Genomic DNA, 20,838 nt, shown 5'->3' with positions numbered 1-20,838 from the left:
GGTCGAGCTAACATAACTGTTTTTTTTAATGAAACGAACGTCCCCTTTTAGTCAAATTTTTTCGTACATCAATAGTGCACATAAGAAATACAGGAAAAGAGATAAACCAAATAAACTTTTACTCTAACACAAAATCAATACAAAATTATTTGTTTCACTTTTACGAACCGTAATTAGGAATAACAAGAGCAGAACAAGAGGAATAATAAAAAGCGCATTAATTTGACAGCTGCTGTGTTTTGACATTTAGTTACGTCTAAAATAACCTAAACGAAAAGTATAAATTAATATAAATTCAACGAATATAAACTTTCTTTCCCAATTTAATACAGGTTTGTAAATAAGAATATCAATTTACTTAAAAAATTTAAAATTTTAAGAGTTATCAAAACGTATTTTGTGATGTAGTATGTCGTTTTATAATTTAGTTTTCATCATTCCTTTACACTTACTTAGTTAATTTTTGTAATGTTTTGCTTTGCAGTAATCATGAAGAAATACGCGCGGAGCCATCTATACGACAAACTGCACCGGGGTGGTGTATTAGTGTGTGTTGGCCTAACCCTCTATGGCTCCATTATATTAGGGGATCATTTCTACAAATACTTCAGATATGTTCGGCCACAAACTGAGGCAAGAAAATTGGCGGCAGAGCAGGAACTCTTAGCTGAAGGCTCTTCAGAAAACATACTATTGAAAGAGTGATACTAGTCAAAGCTTATGTTAAGTTTAAGTACATAGCATCTGTAGGTATTTAATAGTTGATTTTACTGTTATTTTAATAAAACAATATTTTTGAAAAGATTTGTTCACTTTTTTGTCAATAATGTCCAATAATTTATTGGCATAGTACCTCTAGGGAAGTCTGTTATCTGTATGTTCGGGCTTATGTTGAACTGTCTAGTGAATCTGCATTTTTCCAAGAAAAATGAAGCCTATACCTATGAATTTGATTTTCAGGAGACTGCATTTTGTACATCACTACATAGAAACGAATTATTGTACCTTACCAGACTCTATTGACCTATCATACATACCTGGCTCTATAAACCCTTACAAGGAATTATTATGGTGATAATTTTGTCTATTCATAAAATAGATCCACAGAAAATTATAGTTTTCCTCCTAGATACCTGAATTTTAGAAAATTATAGTGTTTCTCTTATGTACCTTCAGAATTTAAGTTCACAATGATGGCGCTAGATGGCGTTACTTGTTACAATTTTTTAAGGCTCACCTGGAGATTGCGGCTATGTCTGCAGGTGTACGAGTAGGTAGGTATATTTTTGGTACCATGTAGGTAGGTATCTTACAATAGGGTCATTAGAACTTATTAATTGCTGCAAGTTATTTCAGTCCATAGATGTTCGCGGTACCTTAATTAGGGACACACTAGAGCCTCATGTGCATTTCTTTGGGATTTCAGTCTGCAGGTAGCTCTATTTTGCAGATATTTGAATATTGAAAGTACAACTAACTGCTCATTCGATTTTTAAAATATTGGAATCTCACCAAAAACGCTTGTTGTGACTAGCCAGCTAGTGATCCCTAAGGTATAATGTGGTTCACACAATTAATTCGCACTACTAGGTGTGACAAGCTGCAAAAGTCCAATCAGTTTCTTGCAAAGTAATAAAGTAACTGGTTGCACTTAAGACCTCCTGGTTACATGTCGTTACTGTAATAGACCAAAAACACCTACAAAAACGTAAATTTTATAATTATGACAACTAATGGTTCATAACTTTAAATTCGCTGGGCTCAGTGACTGGACTTTTGCTCTTTGATTGTACATTGATAGTTAGACGCGGAATAAGTTTTAATAAAAAGCAAATTGTGTAATCTACATAAATCAGTAGATTATTTACGATAATACCTAGTCAACCTTGTTGCAGAGAAATTGTTTAACACTGCTAGTAAAGTATGTGGGAGTAAGTATAGGTATGCCTACCTACTTAAAATGTACTTGTGCCTATAATTATATCGTAAGGGTTACTTAATAGTGTACTTATATTAAATTATTTTAAGAGACCCCCCGCACTAGCCCCTCTCGAGCGTCGTTGTAGTGCTATCGTCAGCGCAACGTCTACGCGACGTCGCCGCCGCGGCGACGCGACGCCAGCTTTAGCCGGCTACCGAACGCCGAGCGTGCACGGCGCTAGCGTCAAACAAAACTCATCAAAATAAAGAGTAGGTGGCTACATAATTCTATACGTATCTGATCATAATATCAAGCAACAATTATTTTCATTATATGCCTCTGCAATTACAATACAATACAATACAATACAAATACACTTTATTGCACCAAACTAAAAATAAATAATTACAAAAAGTCTCTTAATTAAGTACATGGCAAATGGCGGCCTTATCGCTTAAAGCGACATTATATTTTTGTATAATTATATACTCCAAGCATTCGGAAAACACGTAATTATCACGTTAAATCTGAACAGCGCCATCTATATTTTTTATAGGGAACGCAGCCGGAAAAGTTCCTCATTCACGTTTCATACCTAAAATACTTCTGTTTACAAAATATTTGCTATCAAAAGGTCATTACTAAATAAATATACGAGCATTATCTACTCGTTACGGCAGCGAGATAAAACTATGAAATTACATAATTTACTTCTTAGTAAGTACACGATTACAATTATTATCTTAGGAGTTCCTGAGTAACCAACATGTCTGTGCCTTCTGTGAAATTCAATAATGGACTGTCCTGTCCTATTTTGGGACTGGGAACTTGGCAGGTATGGAATTTATATTACGTTTTACATAACTTAACGTCTATGTCCCCGAAGGGTTAGGAAGAGGTGTATATAATTATAATATGTATATAATGGATATACCCTTTGTGCAATAAAGAATTAGGTATTGTATTGTATATTTCGCACTCTCGTGGAAAAAACAGTAAGTGGACTTACGTCTTTTAATTTGTTACACAGAACATAATATTTTTGGATTCATTTTTGTTATAGTCTGAACCGGGCGCGGTGGCTCAAGCCGTAACCGTGGCTATAGACGCGGGCTACCGTCATATTGACTGCGCTCATCTTTACGGCAACGAGAGGGAAGTCGGCCAAGCCATCAGGGAAAAGATCAAACAGGGCCACGTCATAAGGTACTCTTGTCATATGTTTTATACGCCCTCATGTGACACCTTATCCTTATAGGTACGCGGCATATCTGTTTGAATTTAGTATTGTATGTGCTCAATATTTACCTACATCTACGGGGTGTAAGTGACGTTCTAACGAATACTGAGTGGGATGTTTCAGATAATTATTCTGAGTTAATATCAAGTGGAATTTTCCATCGCAAAAGTACAGAATTAAAAATACTTACAAAAAGTCATGAATTTTGCGACGGAAAATTTTAGAAGAAAGAAAGAAAGAAACATTTATTATTTAGGACACCACGGACACGGATTACATATATATGACATTATATTATGATGACATCACATCAGAAGTCAACGCACACACGAAATATTTTCTATATAGAAACATGGATAACGAACACAGAAACTTATACCTAAATTAAAATGTGACGTCATGTCGGCTTACCCATAAGTGTAGTGGATGGTGTCCCGTATAAAAGGTCCTCACTCAGCCGCGGCGGCGTGAGCCGCGTCGCTGGTATTCTGTGAGACCTGAGTACGGAGTATTTTACTTGATATCGACTAAGAATGATGATCTGAATCATCACCCTCAGTATTCGTTACGATGTCACTTACACCCTGTATTACAACAGTATTGTTATTTACAATATTATTGTTCTATAACATTGATGGGCACATTTTCAGCTAAAACTGAATTCATTGAAATAGTACCTTCAGACAAAAGTCGATAGGTACTTTATTGCACCAAAAGAAAAAACAACATAGCTTCGTGCTTGTATCCCCGTATGGATAGGTAGGTAGAGTCGTACGTAAAAGAAGATAAAAACAGTTCAAGTTCTATAGAGGTTCTATAAAGATTGATAAATCATCCTCCTACCCTTATCCCACTTTAGTTGGGGCCGACACAACATGTATTCCTTTTCCATTCATTTCTGTCAGTCGTCATTCCAGTACTCACCTTTCACACACATATCCTTCTTTACACAAACCATCCACACTTTCTTGGCCCGTCCCCTACCCCTTTATCCATAAAAAAAAATATCATTGTTTATAATTGGGTCGTGTTCTAAGTTCAAACTAAATTATGAAATTCTGATTACTAAATGAAGTTAGATCTAAAACTAACGAATAACGTTTCGTTTTTCTATTTAACTTATTTATTAATTGTAATAACGAAAAACGTACGCGTAACACGTATCACGTTTTTCTATGACGTCACAGTGTGCTTTTACATACAATACATACAATACAATTTTCGTAGTAATTTCGTGTTTTGACGTTTAGTAAAAAGTAACTGATTTGACTAGTTGGAAACTAGCCTATTACTAAAAGTAGGTAATTAGGCAAACCTTCTTAGGTAATGATATGAGTAGTATCTAATCTCTAGACTCAAGTTTAGAGACATAAGGAGAAGAGAGAGAGAGAGAGAGAAGAAATGGAGGAGGAGTAGGGGGAGGTACTGCTATTATATTTACTCATTTCGCAAATAATTCTAAGTAGAAACATATTTCCACCTATTTAGGCACTTACATAAAGAGAAAATATGTCATATTTATTCATTTTCCGACAGGGAAAATCTGTTCATAACGTCCAAGATATGGAACACGTATCACCGTCCGGATTTAGTAGAAAAGGCGGTTAGGACTTCCCTCGACGACCTTGGTGTGACCTACTTGGATTTGTATTTAATCCATTGGCCTATGGCTTATAAGGTAAGTATGGAGATAATGGATCTAGCCTAGAAGTCTAGGCTAGGATTTCAGCGTACGAGCTCGAAAAACCGCCGTGAATTCGGATTAAGATATGGAAATTTTAAACGGAAAACTCGAATAGAACAGTAGCACTGTTGTTCAAAAAATGAACATACTAATACTTCCTGACATATTCAATTTTCCACTGAAAGGTTACGGGAGTTAGTTTTTGTTGTTTGCATAGAACTCGAGGCTTTTGTATTTGCTTTTGTAGAAAAATATTTATAAAATTGAATCATACAATGGATAGGATAAGCCTAAAATTAGTGTGTATGTTTTTTGATGGAAACAGCATCAAATGTTTCTATACAATACACTTAACTACATTTTCGTATTTTTATGATATTTTTGCTGTTGAGATTTTTTTTTTTTTATTTATTTCAAAAATTTAGTACACACAGTGATTATGCTAACTAGCATCGTTAAACCAGGGTGTGTGTCGATGCTAGGTATCTACGATGTCCGTCTTACATTATACATAGATAAGTAGGTAACAAAAACTATTTACCTATTTAGTTTGTTGATTTTGTATCGTTGATAAATACTTACCTATTTAAGGAAATATGAAGAGGCCTTTGCCCAGTTGTGGGACAATATAGACTAAACTAAAACTAGATAACATTAAATGTTAAAACAAATGGTTGTGTCTAAGCTTAAATAAATAAGTAAGTTTTAAAAGCACCTACTGACTTTAGCTTGTATCTGTGTTTGATTCCTAACTTATATTTACTAATAAAGTCTCTATGTATACCTACATAAGTTTCAATAGCTTCGGGCACTTTATTAATAATAAACTAGTCTAAAACTTCCGCAGACTAACAGTATCTACAACTCAGTATCGAGAGGTTCTAGGACTCACGAACTCTGACCAAACATTTGTGTTGAATATTTCCACAGGGTACAACATTGGGACCGCTTTCATTGACTTTATACTTGATTGTAGGAAGGCGACGACCCGTTCCCGGCAGACTCAAACGGCAAGGTGATATACTCAGATGTCGACTATATCGACACTTGGAGAGCTATGGAGAAGCTTGTTGAACAGGGCCTGGTGAAGAGTATCGGATTGAGCAACTTCAATTCTAAACAAATAGACCGGGTGTTGAAGATTGCCAAAATTAAGCCGGTTACAAATCAGGTAATACTACAGCTAATTTCCAAACTCTCTTTACTATAGCTGTACTCTACATCGAAAGAAACGCGACCTCAAGCCAATTGTCGTAGCGGGAATCGATGTTTGGTGATACAGTATTGTTGTATTTCGTTTTAAATTACTAGAGAGTAAGCTAGCTAACCAAATATTTTTATTTCTGTGGTAGGCCTCATAATTATTGAAATGCCAAAGTTCTGTGCCTAGAACATATACAAACTCACGCCTGTGGTCCCTAATGGGGTGGACAGATCCACAATCAAATCAAATTGTTGATACGATGTTGAGTCTTATAGTGAAAAAGTATCAGCCTATCGCCCATAACAATATCCATCATGTTGGAAAGGTCACGACCCCTTTGTCGGATTTTACGACATGCCCGGGAAGACATGCAGCTGAAATTGTTCTATGTTTTTATTCGCTCCAAGTTCAGCATAGAAGCTGTGCTTAGAAAATTTAAATTAATTTATCTCATCGAAGACATTATAAAAGTAATGTTGTAGATATCAAATTTTGATCTAAGTAATTCTAAGATCGAGACGGCCGAAGATGAGTTTTCTATTATTTTACTCAATGTAAAATTACTTACCATTCTCTCCAAAATAAATACTCGTACATTCGAAAGACTCGGCAAAATCCTATTTCGTGGACTTAATAATGAAATGTACAATGGTACTTGAGTCAACAAACTGATTTCAACCAAAAACAACCGAGCGGGAGGTTCTATTTACAATATAAACGAACTCAAATTCTCTAGAGATATTCTAGAGCTATGATCTAAGAAAACTAGGTCTTATCTAGGTCTCCGCAGTTCCAAGACTAATCATCTCGCGACCTATATTCCTCTCGTCTATATACATTCCTTCGTGGTAGAAGTATTTTTCGAGATTATAAGTTATAACTATCTTGCGATAGTTAGCTTTGGTAAATCTTCTATCGTATGGGTTTTGAGGTTGATTACCAACCCCATCAACTCTGTTGTCAGGGTCATTATTGAACGTCAGTAAGTAGTAGCCGGAACCAACAGATTCACGTTTCTTCCGAAGTACGGATCATCTGACTTTCTGCCAATAGGGTGATCTGCCTGTAATGTCCTAACCAAACCAGGGCTCACACAGTGATTTATGTGATATATTCCCACCGGATCGTGAGCTCAACCATTGGACCACGGACGCCAGTTAGTAAATTACATTAGCTTTAGTCTTTGCAATCAATTGCTACCTAACATTGTAGTTTAGGCAACCTTAGGGTTTTTTTTTACAGAGGTACAATCTAATTCATTCAGCTAATGTGTAAATATCATAATTAACGGGCAAATTCTTTATGGAACCTTGGGATTAGAACCTTCGACTGAGAATGCAAGAGGTGTATTCTATAGAATACCCATCATATTAGGTTATCACAGCCGTGATAGTAAGAGCCGTAGTAGCCCAGTTGGTAGAATGCTTGCCTCTCATTTCGACGTCGCAAGTTCAAATCCAGCACAGGCCCAAAATGATTGTCGAATTTGTTTTCGTATTTGTTTGGATCATAAAATGATTATCACGTGCTCAGCGGTGAAGGAAAACATCGTGAGGAAACCTACATTCCCGAGAAATGCAATTTCGGAGGTATGTGACCTGACCTGTATTGGTTGGAAATTCAGACAAGCAGTCGCTTCTTTAAAAAACCGGATCTGCCAAACCTTTAGGTTAGGTAAGCGGACCCTGTGAAAAACGGTATAATAATATGGGAGATGTACTCGGTTCACGGCGTCCGAGTACCTACCGGTAAATATTACTTAAGTACTATAGCGTTAAGTTTACGGATTTCAATGGAACTAATTAAAAAGTCATAATAATTATTTGCAGAATCTGCAACACTAACGCCACGGCGCAGCAGCGGGACGTTAGTTTTGTAATAAGGCGGTTAAGGTTTAATAAAAACAAGTTTAAGAAGGATGAGAAGTTGCCTCGTGGCCTGTCCAGAGTGGCCGGTGTGTGCAATCGGCCAAAATTGGGTTGCATTATCTTTTAACACTTTCAAGGATAGAACGTCTAATGACGTTCCGATTCCAAGGTGTCATACTACCTATTATGAACCATCAATGACCCATGGTCTCTGCCCATGAAAGGGTTAAAGTATTTTGTTAATAATGTTGTCTTTGGCTTTGACCTATTCAAGTGCCTACCCACCTTAAGTAAGAGGCTAAATTGTCATTAACCATATTTATTTCTTAAATAAACGTCCTTTTGTTGGTTTAAAGCTAAAGGAATCCACAAACTAATTTAATTTGAAAGAAAATGAACGTATTCTTTTCGTGTTGAGGATTCTTGGGACGTTTTGTTTTTGGGTTTTGATTAAATGAAAAATAAAAGTAAAGACAAGTAGAAAGTATTAAATTAGATACTTTTGTGATGATGTGACCTCTTCTAGGCACATCATCCTGTCTCGCAAGCGTATCACATTGAAAGGTAACCTTGGAATGAAGTGAATGCAGACTGCTACGGCGCTGTTCGCCTACCACGATGTGGAATGCTTATTTTTTACAAACACAACATAACATAAGCCCACGGCTATATCCCAATGGGGTAGTCAGAGGTACGTGCATCACAAGACGAACTAACCACTCAAATACTGGAAACCACGTGATTTCAATTATATATGATCCAGACATGTTTTTGTAATTGTTTAGTGGGATTTGATGTCTTTTTATTGCTTTTTTGTGTGTGGCGCCTAAACTATTTATATTCTAATCTATTCTTTATTTATACATGAAATCAAATTCATAAAGTCGAATCCAGTGGTTTAAACGATGTAGTCACGCGTTCAGAAATTCCATTGTTTTCGTTTATTTTTTATTATTATATATTTCTTTGTTCAAGGTGGAATGCCATCCCTACTTATCCCAGCAGAAATTGTTTGACTTCTGCAAGGCTCGTGGTATAACTCTAACTGCCTATAGCCCTCTGGGTAGCCCTAACCGCCCGTGGGCAAAACCTGGCGACCCCCTTCTGCTAGAGGAGCCTAAAGTCAAGTCTATCGCCGCCAAGTACAAGAAAACACCAGCACAAGTCCTTATCAGGTACGTGTTTAAATAATAATAATAATAAAAACACTTTATTGCACACAAATTAAAAAAAAGGGGGGCCTTTAGCGGTTTATTAGTAACCCTGACACCAGGGCTGATGAGATCGGTCGCTGACCTTACAACCCACACGAGAAAAGAAGAAGACCGCTTTTAAGAGAAGATTTATTTTTATCGTAGACTTTTATTTTTATCTTTTAGTGAAGATATACACTTGATATTGGATAGACAGGTAAGTATTTAAGTAGTTATATAGTGTTTATTTATTTATTTATTTATTTAATTAGTACTGCCACATGGTTTACATTTATGCATTATACTAATTAACTCTAATTATATATATAGAGATCTGATGTAAATCACAGTTACGGCGTACCTAACTTACATAATAATAATTGTCTTAATTTCTAACAAAAAGAAAAAGGAACAAAAAAGAAAACAATTAGAAAATTATATTAATATGGACCACCCATACAACAGCCATATCCCTGAATATGCCTATAAATCCGACAATTTATCTACATTCCTATCAGTTAGCTGTCATATGTGTGGTTCACATTTAATCATCAGTGATGATTAATGGTCCCGTCATTTAGAAAATGCTTATTAAGCTTAGTTTTAAAATTGTAAAAATTATCATGAATTAAGTCTAAATCAGTGATACTATTTGAAAATGAATTATACTCAGAACAAATCCGGACCAAAGGAGACTGAAGCCCTAAATTGGTTAGTGTTTGTATAACCTGTCACTGACCTTACACACGGATAGACACGGCATACTTTAGTAGAGTGGGGGAAATATAAATATTGGCTCATTGGTTATGTATGGATTTAAGCTTTACTATCGGGCTTATAAAGTTTGTTTATCAACACAACAGAATTTTGGGTCCATTTTCTGTGCAGTCCGTAGATTGATGAAAAACACATTTCGGTTTTAGGACACCTTAATAGAAAAAGTGTGGATTTTATTTTAGAGATATTTTATATTTTTTGTGCACAACGTCAAAGAAAATTACTTGCTGTAGGACACAATATCCTCGTTTAGGTATTTTCTAGGATATTTTAAGACACAGAAACACTTACTAAAACGGTTCCCCCTCTTCTTCTTATCGTGTGGGTTGTGAGGTGGAATACCAGCTTCATCAACCCTGGTGTCTGGGTTATGATTGAGCCGCCAAAGGCCCCTGACATGGCTCACGTAACGATTACTCACTTACATCAGTAAATAAGTAACCGGGACCAACGGTTTAACGTGCAACGTGTGTAACCTTCCCCCTTGTTGATCCTATTAGTTAGTATACATATCTAAGTATACATACAAGACCAAAGAATTCAAGAAAGAACAATTTGTAAAAAATACCAGCCAGTGTCCTCACTATTAAAGAGAAGACATTCCCACTTTGGGAACATTTCCGGGAAAGGCATCACTGGGTATAATAGTTCGTAAAAACCAAAATTGCTTCTACAAAATACATCGCGTGTACTATAAAAAAATATAAAAAACTGAAAAATACAAAGCACAAAATTTTGCGGGTTCTTTTTAGATCACGCGATAACTTCATATTTGTGATGGGATTATTTTTTCTTATTTGATTTGATTCGTTGGATACTTGTGATAAATAGTAAACGAAATAAACATTGAATTTTAAATCAACGGAAATCAAATTTAAAATACGTAAATAGTATACTATTAAAGTTTGGCTGTTTGGAAGCATAATATTTATTAAAAATATTTATTTTTAAGAATTTCGAACTGTTCTATTGTTCCATATTTGATGTCAGAATTTGATAAAAGTAAATCTGGCCAGTACGAAAATCGTGTCAGGGAAAAAAGGAAAATATATTATAATAAGACGTAATCTAAGTGTTGGTCCCTACGTACCTACAATATCTAAACATATTGCGCGTAGGAGGCAACTTGAAGGATCACATCGTATCTTACCTTGTGGGCGTTTTGTAGAATAGGACGATTTTTATAGGGTACTCAAATATAGATAATGTGTTCCTTCCGTGTATTGTTTATAAATCTAATTTATATTATGTTTATGTGATATTTTGAAACTCACTTGGTAAATATTAAATTTTGTACGATACTGGTATCGTAAGTCTTTTTTGTCATTTCGACGTAACTTATTACAGGCACCTACCTAGTGGTTTTTCTCTGCACTCCGCAACGTCAAATGTAATCAGGGATCTATATTATCTGGGACAAATGGGATCAAATACCCACCTATTAAGAGGGAAGGGATATAAAATATGTAGTAATTATTATCAAACAAATACAGTATCTATAAAAGGCTAGTTTCCAACTAGTCCAATCAGTCACTTTTTACTAAACGTCAAAATACGTAATTACTATGGAATTTGTACGAAAAAGCAACCTGTGACGTTATAGATAAACGTGACTAAATTTCGCACTTATTACATTTTTATTTATTAAAATTCATAAATAAGTTAAATAGAAAAAAGAAAACATTTTTTGTCACCTTTATCTAAAGGTCAAAGATCTCTGTCTTTATTTAGTCATCAGAATTTCATAATTTATCTTTGACCTAGGATACTCCATTCCCACCAAGTAGTTAATGCCATCTACGGCAAATCTACAATAAGTCACGTCAAAAAAGTATATTTTTCTCTCTCTCTCCATAAGAGAATTTAATTCTTACCATGTGCCGCGTAACGCGTAAGTGCGAGCAACACACACTCCCAATTACTCCTTAGTACCTTATGACCATTTAAGACTGAAGTAAGATCCAGAGGGGGTGTGGTCAGCGCCCGATACGATTCAGTGCGGGGCGGAGACTTACGTATTATTCTGTGTTCTGTGCTCCAGGTACCAAATCGACCGCGGCATCATCGTTATACCGAAGTCGACGACTAAGGAGCGCATTATCGAGAACTACAATGTCTGGGACTTTCAACTGTCCCGAGAGGACATCGCGCTCATCAGCACTATGGAATGCAACGGACGACTCATTCCGCAAGCTGAGTAAGCACTCCATCGAGTTTAAAGTCCGCGCTACTTTAAATATCTTGTTTAAGCTGAAGTTTTTATCGATACAATTAGTATTTTTGTTTCCGAATACATCCCGCTTAGGGACAGTACTAAAAGTATCGGCGTCCGAAGGACGTAATATACGATCCCGACGACCCGATTACTCTAGCCATAGAGGCGGCCAATCAGTTCGCGACACCAAACACTTCAGAACCCCGATACCGACCCCGTCGGCGTGGTCGACGATTCCCCTCATTCAGCGCTTATCGCTATCAACCTACTAGGATCGATTAATCCTTTCAAATATTCTTCCTCTCAGACTACGCCCTGAGCCGAGGTTCGCGCCCAACTGGGCACCCTCAGGCCTGTTGTCTTAAACGTTGTACCGGGTGAGAGCCTTCAGCGCATTTTTGTTCTTTTAAGCGTGACGCGTTTTTGTTAATTGCTGCGCTTCAGAGCCGGTGTGTATTCAAAGTGAAGCATTTAATGGCAGGTCTTGTCGGGTTGACCGCGGTCCCTGCGGACCGGCCTGTGTTAATTGGCCGGTATGTCCGAACTAATTTGACCTCTGGCATAGTCTGGTAATTAGCAGATCATCTGCAGACACACGTACCTACCTCCCGCTATTGAAGGGTTTCGACCAGGTCTTTCGATACCGGGATTATAAATAGATAAAAAACCATTGAAAGTAAATTCACACAGACGGATCTCAAATGAATTTATTAAAAAAATACTTTTTATTTTCAGAGGACGCGCTCACAAGCATCATCCATTTGTGAATGAAGAATTTTAGAAAAAGATTTCAAATATTTTTTGACAGGAATACACGAAGACGTTAAATCAAAGACTCTTAAGGAAAATTCTGGAAAAATAAAGAATATATACTTTTATCATTTATGATCCAAACATGAATTCGAAAACAAATTCTACAATCATTGGTTTAGAGGTGTGCTGGATTCGAACCTGCGATCGGCAAGCGTTCTACAACTCGGCTACTACGGCTCCACGAAAATACTGCATTCGACTGAAGCAATACAACTCAGAACATAAAACCCCACATCAACGTAGGGTAACTCGCTAACCTAACTAAATATAAATTCGGAAAGCGAAGAACTTTTGCCAATGTTTATCGCTAAAAGGAACATGTCAATCCACGTTGCGAGCAATATCCGGTCTGGCTTGGCTTTCAACTAGTGATAGACGTTTGATTTGCCGAAATCTTTACTAAAAACTCAGATCTGTTGGCTTCTATTGCCACGTTTATTCGATTAGAAAAATGACAAATCCGTACACTTCCGTATCTAAGGCTGCGTACAAATCTGGCGAATAGCGAGGAGCATGTGCGCACGTTCACACAGAAATCCGTGCCTTATTTACAATACAATAACTCTTTATTACACAAAAACATGTGTAATAAAATAAAACCTTGTTGTATTTACATACGTTATTAAATATGAAAAGAACATTGAGTATTGCATACAACATAAGAGACAATTTAACATTTTGCAATCATTTATTTAGGTTCTCTTTGTGAACGCGTACAAACTCGAATATTTCAATAATTCCCAGCCATAATATAAAGACCTAAAATATTATTACAGAATTTACAGACGTTCTAAAAACACATTTCCGTGTTTCTCGACTTTACGTTTATAAATTGCACGATGCATGCGCGGAAAGCAATCTTATCACTTCCTAGACATCTTCGGTGCGGGGCATTTTTAGTGATTTAGGTTCCGTACATTGTCTGATAGTGGAAAATAGCTCGTAAAACTTTAAATTTCCTCGAATGTGGTTCACTTGGAAATCATATAACTGCTATTTAGTACAATAAAGTTTTGCTGTTAACGCCTTCAGTGGAGCAATTTTTGTATCAAACTTCCTATTGCTATTCCTTTTCAAAATAAAACACATCATGGTTTAATAGATAATTATAGTGGTTAAGGCGTTTGGCTGACGATTTGGAGTTCTGGGTTCGATTTCTGGTTTCAGACATCCCTTGGTGAGACTTCACAGTTTGGTTTGGTACGGTCACGAGCATCAATATGCATACATTTGGTTCCATGTCACATTAACTTTTTTGACTAGTTGCATTGTAAGTCTAACTAAATGTGAAATATATTAGTGCGACAGAGTCCTAAAGTGGGTACATTATATTGCTCATGACTGTACATTGCGGTCTGAATATAAAGTAATATCAATCGGATGGCACGTAGGGCCCCATGCAGTAATGTCAAAAGCTACACTGTACGAAGTAAAGGTGCTCCCACACAGCGAGCATTTTCCTGTAATGTAACGTTACAGATCCGGTCTAGAGTATGTACTTTAAACCGGCGAGCGTGCATGAAGTTTTTGATGAGAGTGAAAGAAGCGAAAATGGTGTGTCAGGATCGTAGTAAGTGAAATCATGTGATCACTGCCTACCCCAACGGGAAATAGGCGTGATTGTATGTATGTACGGTCACGAGCATTATTATGTATACACTTTGGTACCATGTCACATTAACATTTTTGACAAATTGAACTGTCTCACTAAATGTCAAATATGTGAGTGCGATAGAGTCCTAAAGTGGGTACATTATATTGCTTATGACTACAGATCCAAGCATTACATCAGTGAGATGAAACGGTACTAAGTATTTTTAAACAGAACGACCAGGGGGGTTAAAATGGCCACATCGAAGCAATTCATTTAAGAAAGCAATATTGCACTTTAACATTTGCGCATATAAAAGTAAGTGCGCAATGCAAACAACTATCAAATAGCAATATTGCTTTCATAGATGAATTGCTTCGATGTGGCCATTTTAACCCCCCAGTTCAGTACAATTAGTGATTATATTTCAATAAGATAACATTTTTACAATCGTCTCAAATGCGCGGTCAGCATTACATCAGTCAAGTGTTGTGACGTTTATAGCATAGTGATGTATCAGTCGATATTAGGTCGATCGATTCTTTTTATCTAACAGTAGCTAAGCAGTATTGTAATGTAAATTTACATTACAGGTGAATGCCCCCCGTGAGGAAGCATCTTTAAATTTCACTAAGTCGCATCAAGAAGAGTCGAAGATCAGTATTATTGTCATTAATTGGTTGGCATAATAACCTTCTCACAATACCGTTTTTACCATAAGGACACTCGGGCCCCTGCCGAGAAACCATCCTCAGGGGGCCCCAAAGGACGAAAAATGTCTCAAAGGCCCCCAAATTCTTGTGCGCCCAAAGGCCCCAGCATAGTTTAAGACGGCTCTGGCTTCCTTTAAGATGTTGAACAATTTAACCTTAATTCCCTTCTGTCTCGGTCAAAAAGATGACCCCAAGAAAACAAAATAGATGAGTTTTAAATGATTGTTTCGAATGTTGCTACTCGAACAGAATACAACGTGTTTAGTTTGTAGAAAATCAATGTTTTCCTGTAGGAAGTTTGTTGGAGTGTTTCTAAATGCAACGTTGAAAGATTAATGATGTTGCGCGCAGTTCTCTAACCAAACACGTCCGTGTAGTATTTGTGATAATAGGTATGCCTGTAAATAAATCTAATCTAATCGATTACGAATTCTTTGCCGTCTCTAAATGCGGACTTACGGACTGTATGCGAGTTGACAATCGTTTCCCTAGCATTATTCCGTTTCTCATAGGGTCCGCTTATCTAACCTGAAGATTAGACAGGTCCGTTTTTTTACAAAAGGCAGGTTAGGTTAGCTTTTTTGCAAATTCAAAAATATCTTTATTCAGTAGGAAAGATAGTTCTTTGAATCGTCAATTTTTACATAACAAACGTCTCATCCGCCTAAAACTACTGCAGCTTCTCACAACTTGTATAGCCGGGGAAAAGAAGCTACAAGAAAAACCTCGGCAAAACCTTTTTAAAAAATAAATAAGTATTGTTATACAATTGAGTAATTTAGCTGCCTAATATCATTTCTCAGACAGTTAATCCCATGCATTAGTATCTTCTAAATAATCACTAACCTTATAATAACCTTTTTTGCAAAGTTACTACCATAGGAATCAACCATAAAGAAAACTTGTATGCAGGACGGTGAAACAACGGTTAATATAATAACTACAGTTAATATTTATAGTATAGAAGTAGCATTTGTAGACTACTCTATAAGTCGAATCAATTCTCGTCGAGTACATATTTCCGTCTCATCACACATGGAAAGCTAGAATGCTATTGTTCAGAGCAGGAACGGAAATAGCGATTTCATGAAATTGTTTCTATTGTAACTGTAATGACACGGAACGTCTGTTGTAGGCTAGCTTTTGGGTTTGTTAAAAAATAATAATCCACGCCTGTTATTATTAATAGGGTAGACAGAGCGTTCATTGATCAAAAGACAACTTGCAACCACTTTTGATACGAAGTTCTGAGATGTTTTGAAAGTCACTGTGGTCCTGTGGTTAACGAGCTTGCTTCTCAAACTAGAAGTACCGGTTCGAACCCCGGTATCGGACTTGCACTAATGATTTATTAATTTATCTTAAGTGAAGTTTTCATTTCCACAGCCGGCCCGACCATTATAGACGGCGATATGGCACACGACCTATCACGTTGGTCTAACAGAAAGCTCGGTGAGGTGTGAGTACTTAGTTTATCTTGCGATGGATGTACCTACCTCTGACTACTCCAATTGGGATATAGGCCTTTATTGGAACATAAGCTTACGTTGTGTTCTAAGATGGTGACCTGCTCGGGACGATAAAGTCGCTGAAAGCGTTCCATGTATTTTATTGCCACAAAGTGTAAAGTTTTATTAAAACAATACAGAATGAGGAACTTTCCAATCGGCCTTTTCCAAAAGCACGATAGAGGGCGTTGTTAAGTTTTTTCTTCCATTAAACTTCTAATTTCATGGATGACAGACCTATCATGCATCTTTTATCTTTGTTTTTGGGTATAAATGATGACCCTTTTTATTACACCAAGGTACAATTACAACTTCCACCCATTATTATTCTGATCAAAATAAAGAGTAGCAATATAGGTAGCAACATACATTACATTTTTGAATAATTATGTACCCCAGCAACGAGAAAATAGGTAAAATTATCACGTTAAAAGTGAACAACGCCATCTATCGTGTGTTTGGGGAACGTCGATTAGAAAGTCCCTCATTGAATGTCATGATTGCATTATTTTTTAAAAGAAGAACTTATGAGAAAATTCACAAAATCAAATAAAAATCAAACTTTTTCATCGTTAATCCATCAGTCGACTACCTTCTCAAAATGAACGAATCGTGAACTTTTTCATTAAATAATGCTAGGTATTAAATGATTAGAATGATTACCATTACGGAATTCAGTAGAATAATCCCACCAAAGACGGAAGCCTACTTAACCTGATTAGAAATCAAAGAATTAATCTTCAGAGCTGCTGCGATTTCAGATTATCATATCTCTCTTTGGAAACGGGATTATGTTCTCGGGTATAAGTATTCATTTGAATAAAAGGCCAACCTTTTATATAACGTTTTGTTTGATGCAGTAACTTGAAAAGGAACGTAATTTTGGATATTGCGTATCACAGTACGATACCGTGGAGGGGTTCTTACTTGAATAAAGTTTGGATAGGTAGAAACATTATTTTTATTTAAGTGATTATTGTTTCTGCCTTTGATAGTAAAGTATGTAGGTAATTAGTACGCAACTGATCGATGAGACTTACTCCTACCTATGTCTTAAAATATTGCGTTCTGGCAGATTTTTATTAATAAAGATCTTCTTCTATCGTGTGGGTTGTGAGCTGAATTACCAACCTTATCAACCCTGGTATCAGAGTTATTATTGAGCCGCTCTAAGGCCCCTCGCAAAGACCCCTGGCATGGTTTATGTAACGATTGTTCACTTATAATAAGTAACCGGGACCAACGAATCTGAAACCATTCTCCTACAGTCGCTTCGCCGTTGAACGGTCCACCGACAGATCGTTACGTATATGAGTGTTTCCACGACAGTACCTTTCGACTATGAACAATTCGCCGACAGAATGTTTCGCTTGCGTGTGTTTGACGACAGAACCTTTAGTCTATGAACGATTCGCCGACAGAACCTTTCAACGGTACACGAGCCGCCGACACCCGTTTCATCGTCGAACTGTTCGCCTAAATATATAGAAAATTTTCAATATTATACTCATGTTCATATCACTCAATGGCCATACCGGGCAGCTTCGCAGCCAGGGTCACTACCAACTTATTATTATTATACTACATATTTATAATAAAAATATGTATGCATGTGTGTGTGTGTGTGTGTGTGTATGTGTGTGTAGTGTATGTGTGTGTGTGTGTGTGTGTGTGTGTGTGTGTGTGTGTGTGCTTGCTAAAAAAAAATGATTTAAAAGGTAACTCACAGGAATGTTTAAATAAAATGTCTAAAAAATGTGGGTATTCGTCAGATTATTTTATTTACTTCACAAAAGTGTGACTTCCGTTGGCGTCTTACTCATTCTCAACACAAATAGATAATTAAACTATTAAAATGAGTGAACAGTGTAATATTGTAAAGTCAAAACGTGGTAAAGATATTTTGGTTACTAAAGGATATTATTATCATTTAAATAATAAACGCGATACAAAGTTTTATTGGAGATGTACGAAAAAAGATACAGTTCGGTGCAATGTGTTTGTTACCACCCAGTTTATGGATAATATACATACCGTTATTTCACAAAATCATGAACATACACATTTACCTGACCCGGAAAAGCAGGTAGAATTAAAATTAAAGTGTGATGTAAAAGAAAAAGCGAGCTGTTCCATGGATACTCCAGCACAAATCATTCAACGGTGTACTCAGGAAGTACCACGTACCTGCGCTCCTCACATACCTAACAAAGACGCCTTAAGAATGATGATTCATCGAGTTCGAAATAAAAATTTGCCTAATATTCCCAGTGCTTTACATGATGTAATAATTCCCGATGAATACACTAAAGTTGACCACGAGCAATTTTTAATCGGTCATTTCATCGAAAATGATGTATGTGTTATAGTTTACGCTACGAATGAAAATTGCAAATTTTTAAATGCAGCAAACTACTGGCTGATGGATGGAACGTTCCAGTGCTGTCCCCGCCCCTTCTGTCAAATATATTCCATTCATGCAATGGTCGGTCCACCGGAAGGCACAAATAAAATAGTGCCATTAGTTTATGGATTACTGTCACACAAAACTGAGAGGTGCTATTTAATTTTCCTTGAGATTTTAAAAAGACATGCATTGCATCAATTGAAAATTCGTTTGAATCCAAAAATTATTTTAACGGACTTTGAATGCGCTTCTATGAACGCAATAAGAAAAGTGTTCCCATCCTGTATGAATAAACTTTGTTTTTTTCATCTGAATCAAAGTATATGGCGCCACGTTCAATCGGCAGGTCTAGTTAAGCGTTACAACACAGACACAACATTTGCTCATAAAATAAGACACATTGGGGCTCTCGCATTTTTGGAGCCAGCGGAAATTGCCGATGCATTCGACATAATAAAAAACGATGTTATACCCGAAGAAGCCGTCGCAGTATCAACATGGTTCGGGAAGTATTATGTTAATGGGTCAGCAAAAATTTCAAAAACCGTTAGCTCCAAAATGACGGTAAAACAACGGCCACCGAAATTTCCGCCTAGCATGTGGTCAGTGCACGACAGTTATATATCACATGTACCACTGTCACAAAACGCGCTTGAATCGTGGCACAATAGATGGAATACACTTTTAGGGCGTCGAAAATGGAACTTATTTTACACAATTAACGAGTTTAAGAAGGAACAAAAACATACGCAAGGTGTAATTGAACGTATCAATTCTTCGGAGCCTATGCCTAAACGGAGGAAAACATCCACAGCACAGAAGGAAAGAATCAATCAGCATTTGTCTGAAAAACATTTAATGGACATGAAATCTTACCTAAGTGGCTGGGCTCATATTTTGCATTTAATCAAATAATAATCAATGTTAATTACATAATATGAATGATTTTTTTTTCACCTATTTAGATTCCTGTTATACTTAATGTTTAATTAAAATGAAATAAACGGATTAGGTAAGTATATCGCGTAAATTTGAGTTTACTTATTCCGATGTTTCGGGAATTTTGTGTTCATTAATATGAACGTTTATGCGTTAGTGCTAATAAATAATAATTAATCAATATTATTTGAGTTTTTTGTTTATATTACCTGAATATTGTACATTTTTAGGGTTCTAGTTCAGCGTCTCGTTCGCCGTTGTCTGTTGTCGAGACATTCCATCTATAACAGTTCGACGATGAAACGGGTGTCGGCGGCTCGTGTACCGTTGAAAGGTTCTGTCGGCGAATCGTTCATAGACTAAAGGTTCTGTCGTCAAACACACGCAAGCGAAACATTCTGTCGGCGAATTGTTCATAGTCGAAAGGTACTGTCGTGGAAACACTCATATACGTAACGATCTGTCGGTGGACCGTTCAACGGCGAAGCGACTGTAGGAGAATGGTTTCAGATTCTTCGAACTATCACACGGTGCAAAATTTCAGACAACAGACAGGGTGCCCAGATGGGCGCTAACCTCGACTCAAGGAGTTGTTTGAGAGGATTACATTTTAAATGATCAATCGAACCTGGTGGGTCGATAGCGAAAAATAATGAAAGAGTGTAAACGTTGATCACGCCAGTGGGGTCACCGACCCCACATCAGGGGCCTGGGCCTGGGGCCTGTATAAGCATTTGCTAATATGACAATTGCGTGATACCTATT

At 36.7% G+C, this 20,838-nt stretch overlaps 1 protein-coding gene across 1 annotated transcript; it reads left to right on the top strand.

The window, feature by feature from the left end:
* The first annotated feature begins 2,648 nt into the window (after positions 1–2,648).
* LOC126368961 (aldo-keto reductase family 1 member B1-like) lies at positions 2,649–13,946 on the top strand. Its single transcript, XM_050013226.1, has 7 exons — positions 2,649–2,756; positions 2,985–3,127; positions 4,698–4,839; positions 5,822–6,016; positions 8,893–9,092; positions 11,929–12,084; positions 12,838–13,946. The coding sequence occupies exons 1-7, from the start codon at positions 2,688–2,690 to the stop codon at positions 12,881–12,883; spliced, it is 951 nt and encodes a 316-aa protein (XP_049869183.1). The 5' UTR covers positions 2,649–2,687; the 3' UTR covers positions 12,884–13,946.
* Positions 13,947–20,838: the final 6,892 nt, after the last annotated feature.

The sequence above is a fragment of the Pectinophora gossypiella genome, chromosome 8 (assembly GCF_024362695.1).
Source record: "Pectinophora gossypiella chromosome 8, ilPecGoss1.1, whole genome shotgun sequence".
NCBI classification, from domain to species: domain Eukaryota; kingdom Metazoa; phylum Arthropoda; class Insecta; order Lepidoptera; family Gelechiidae; genus Pectinophora; species Pectinophora gossypiella.
The sequence above is the reverse complement of the archived record's forward strand: the minus strand, read 5'-3'. Positions and strand labels throughout refer to the sequence as shown.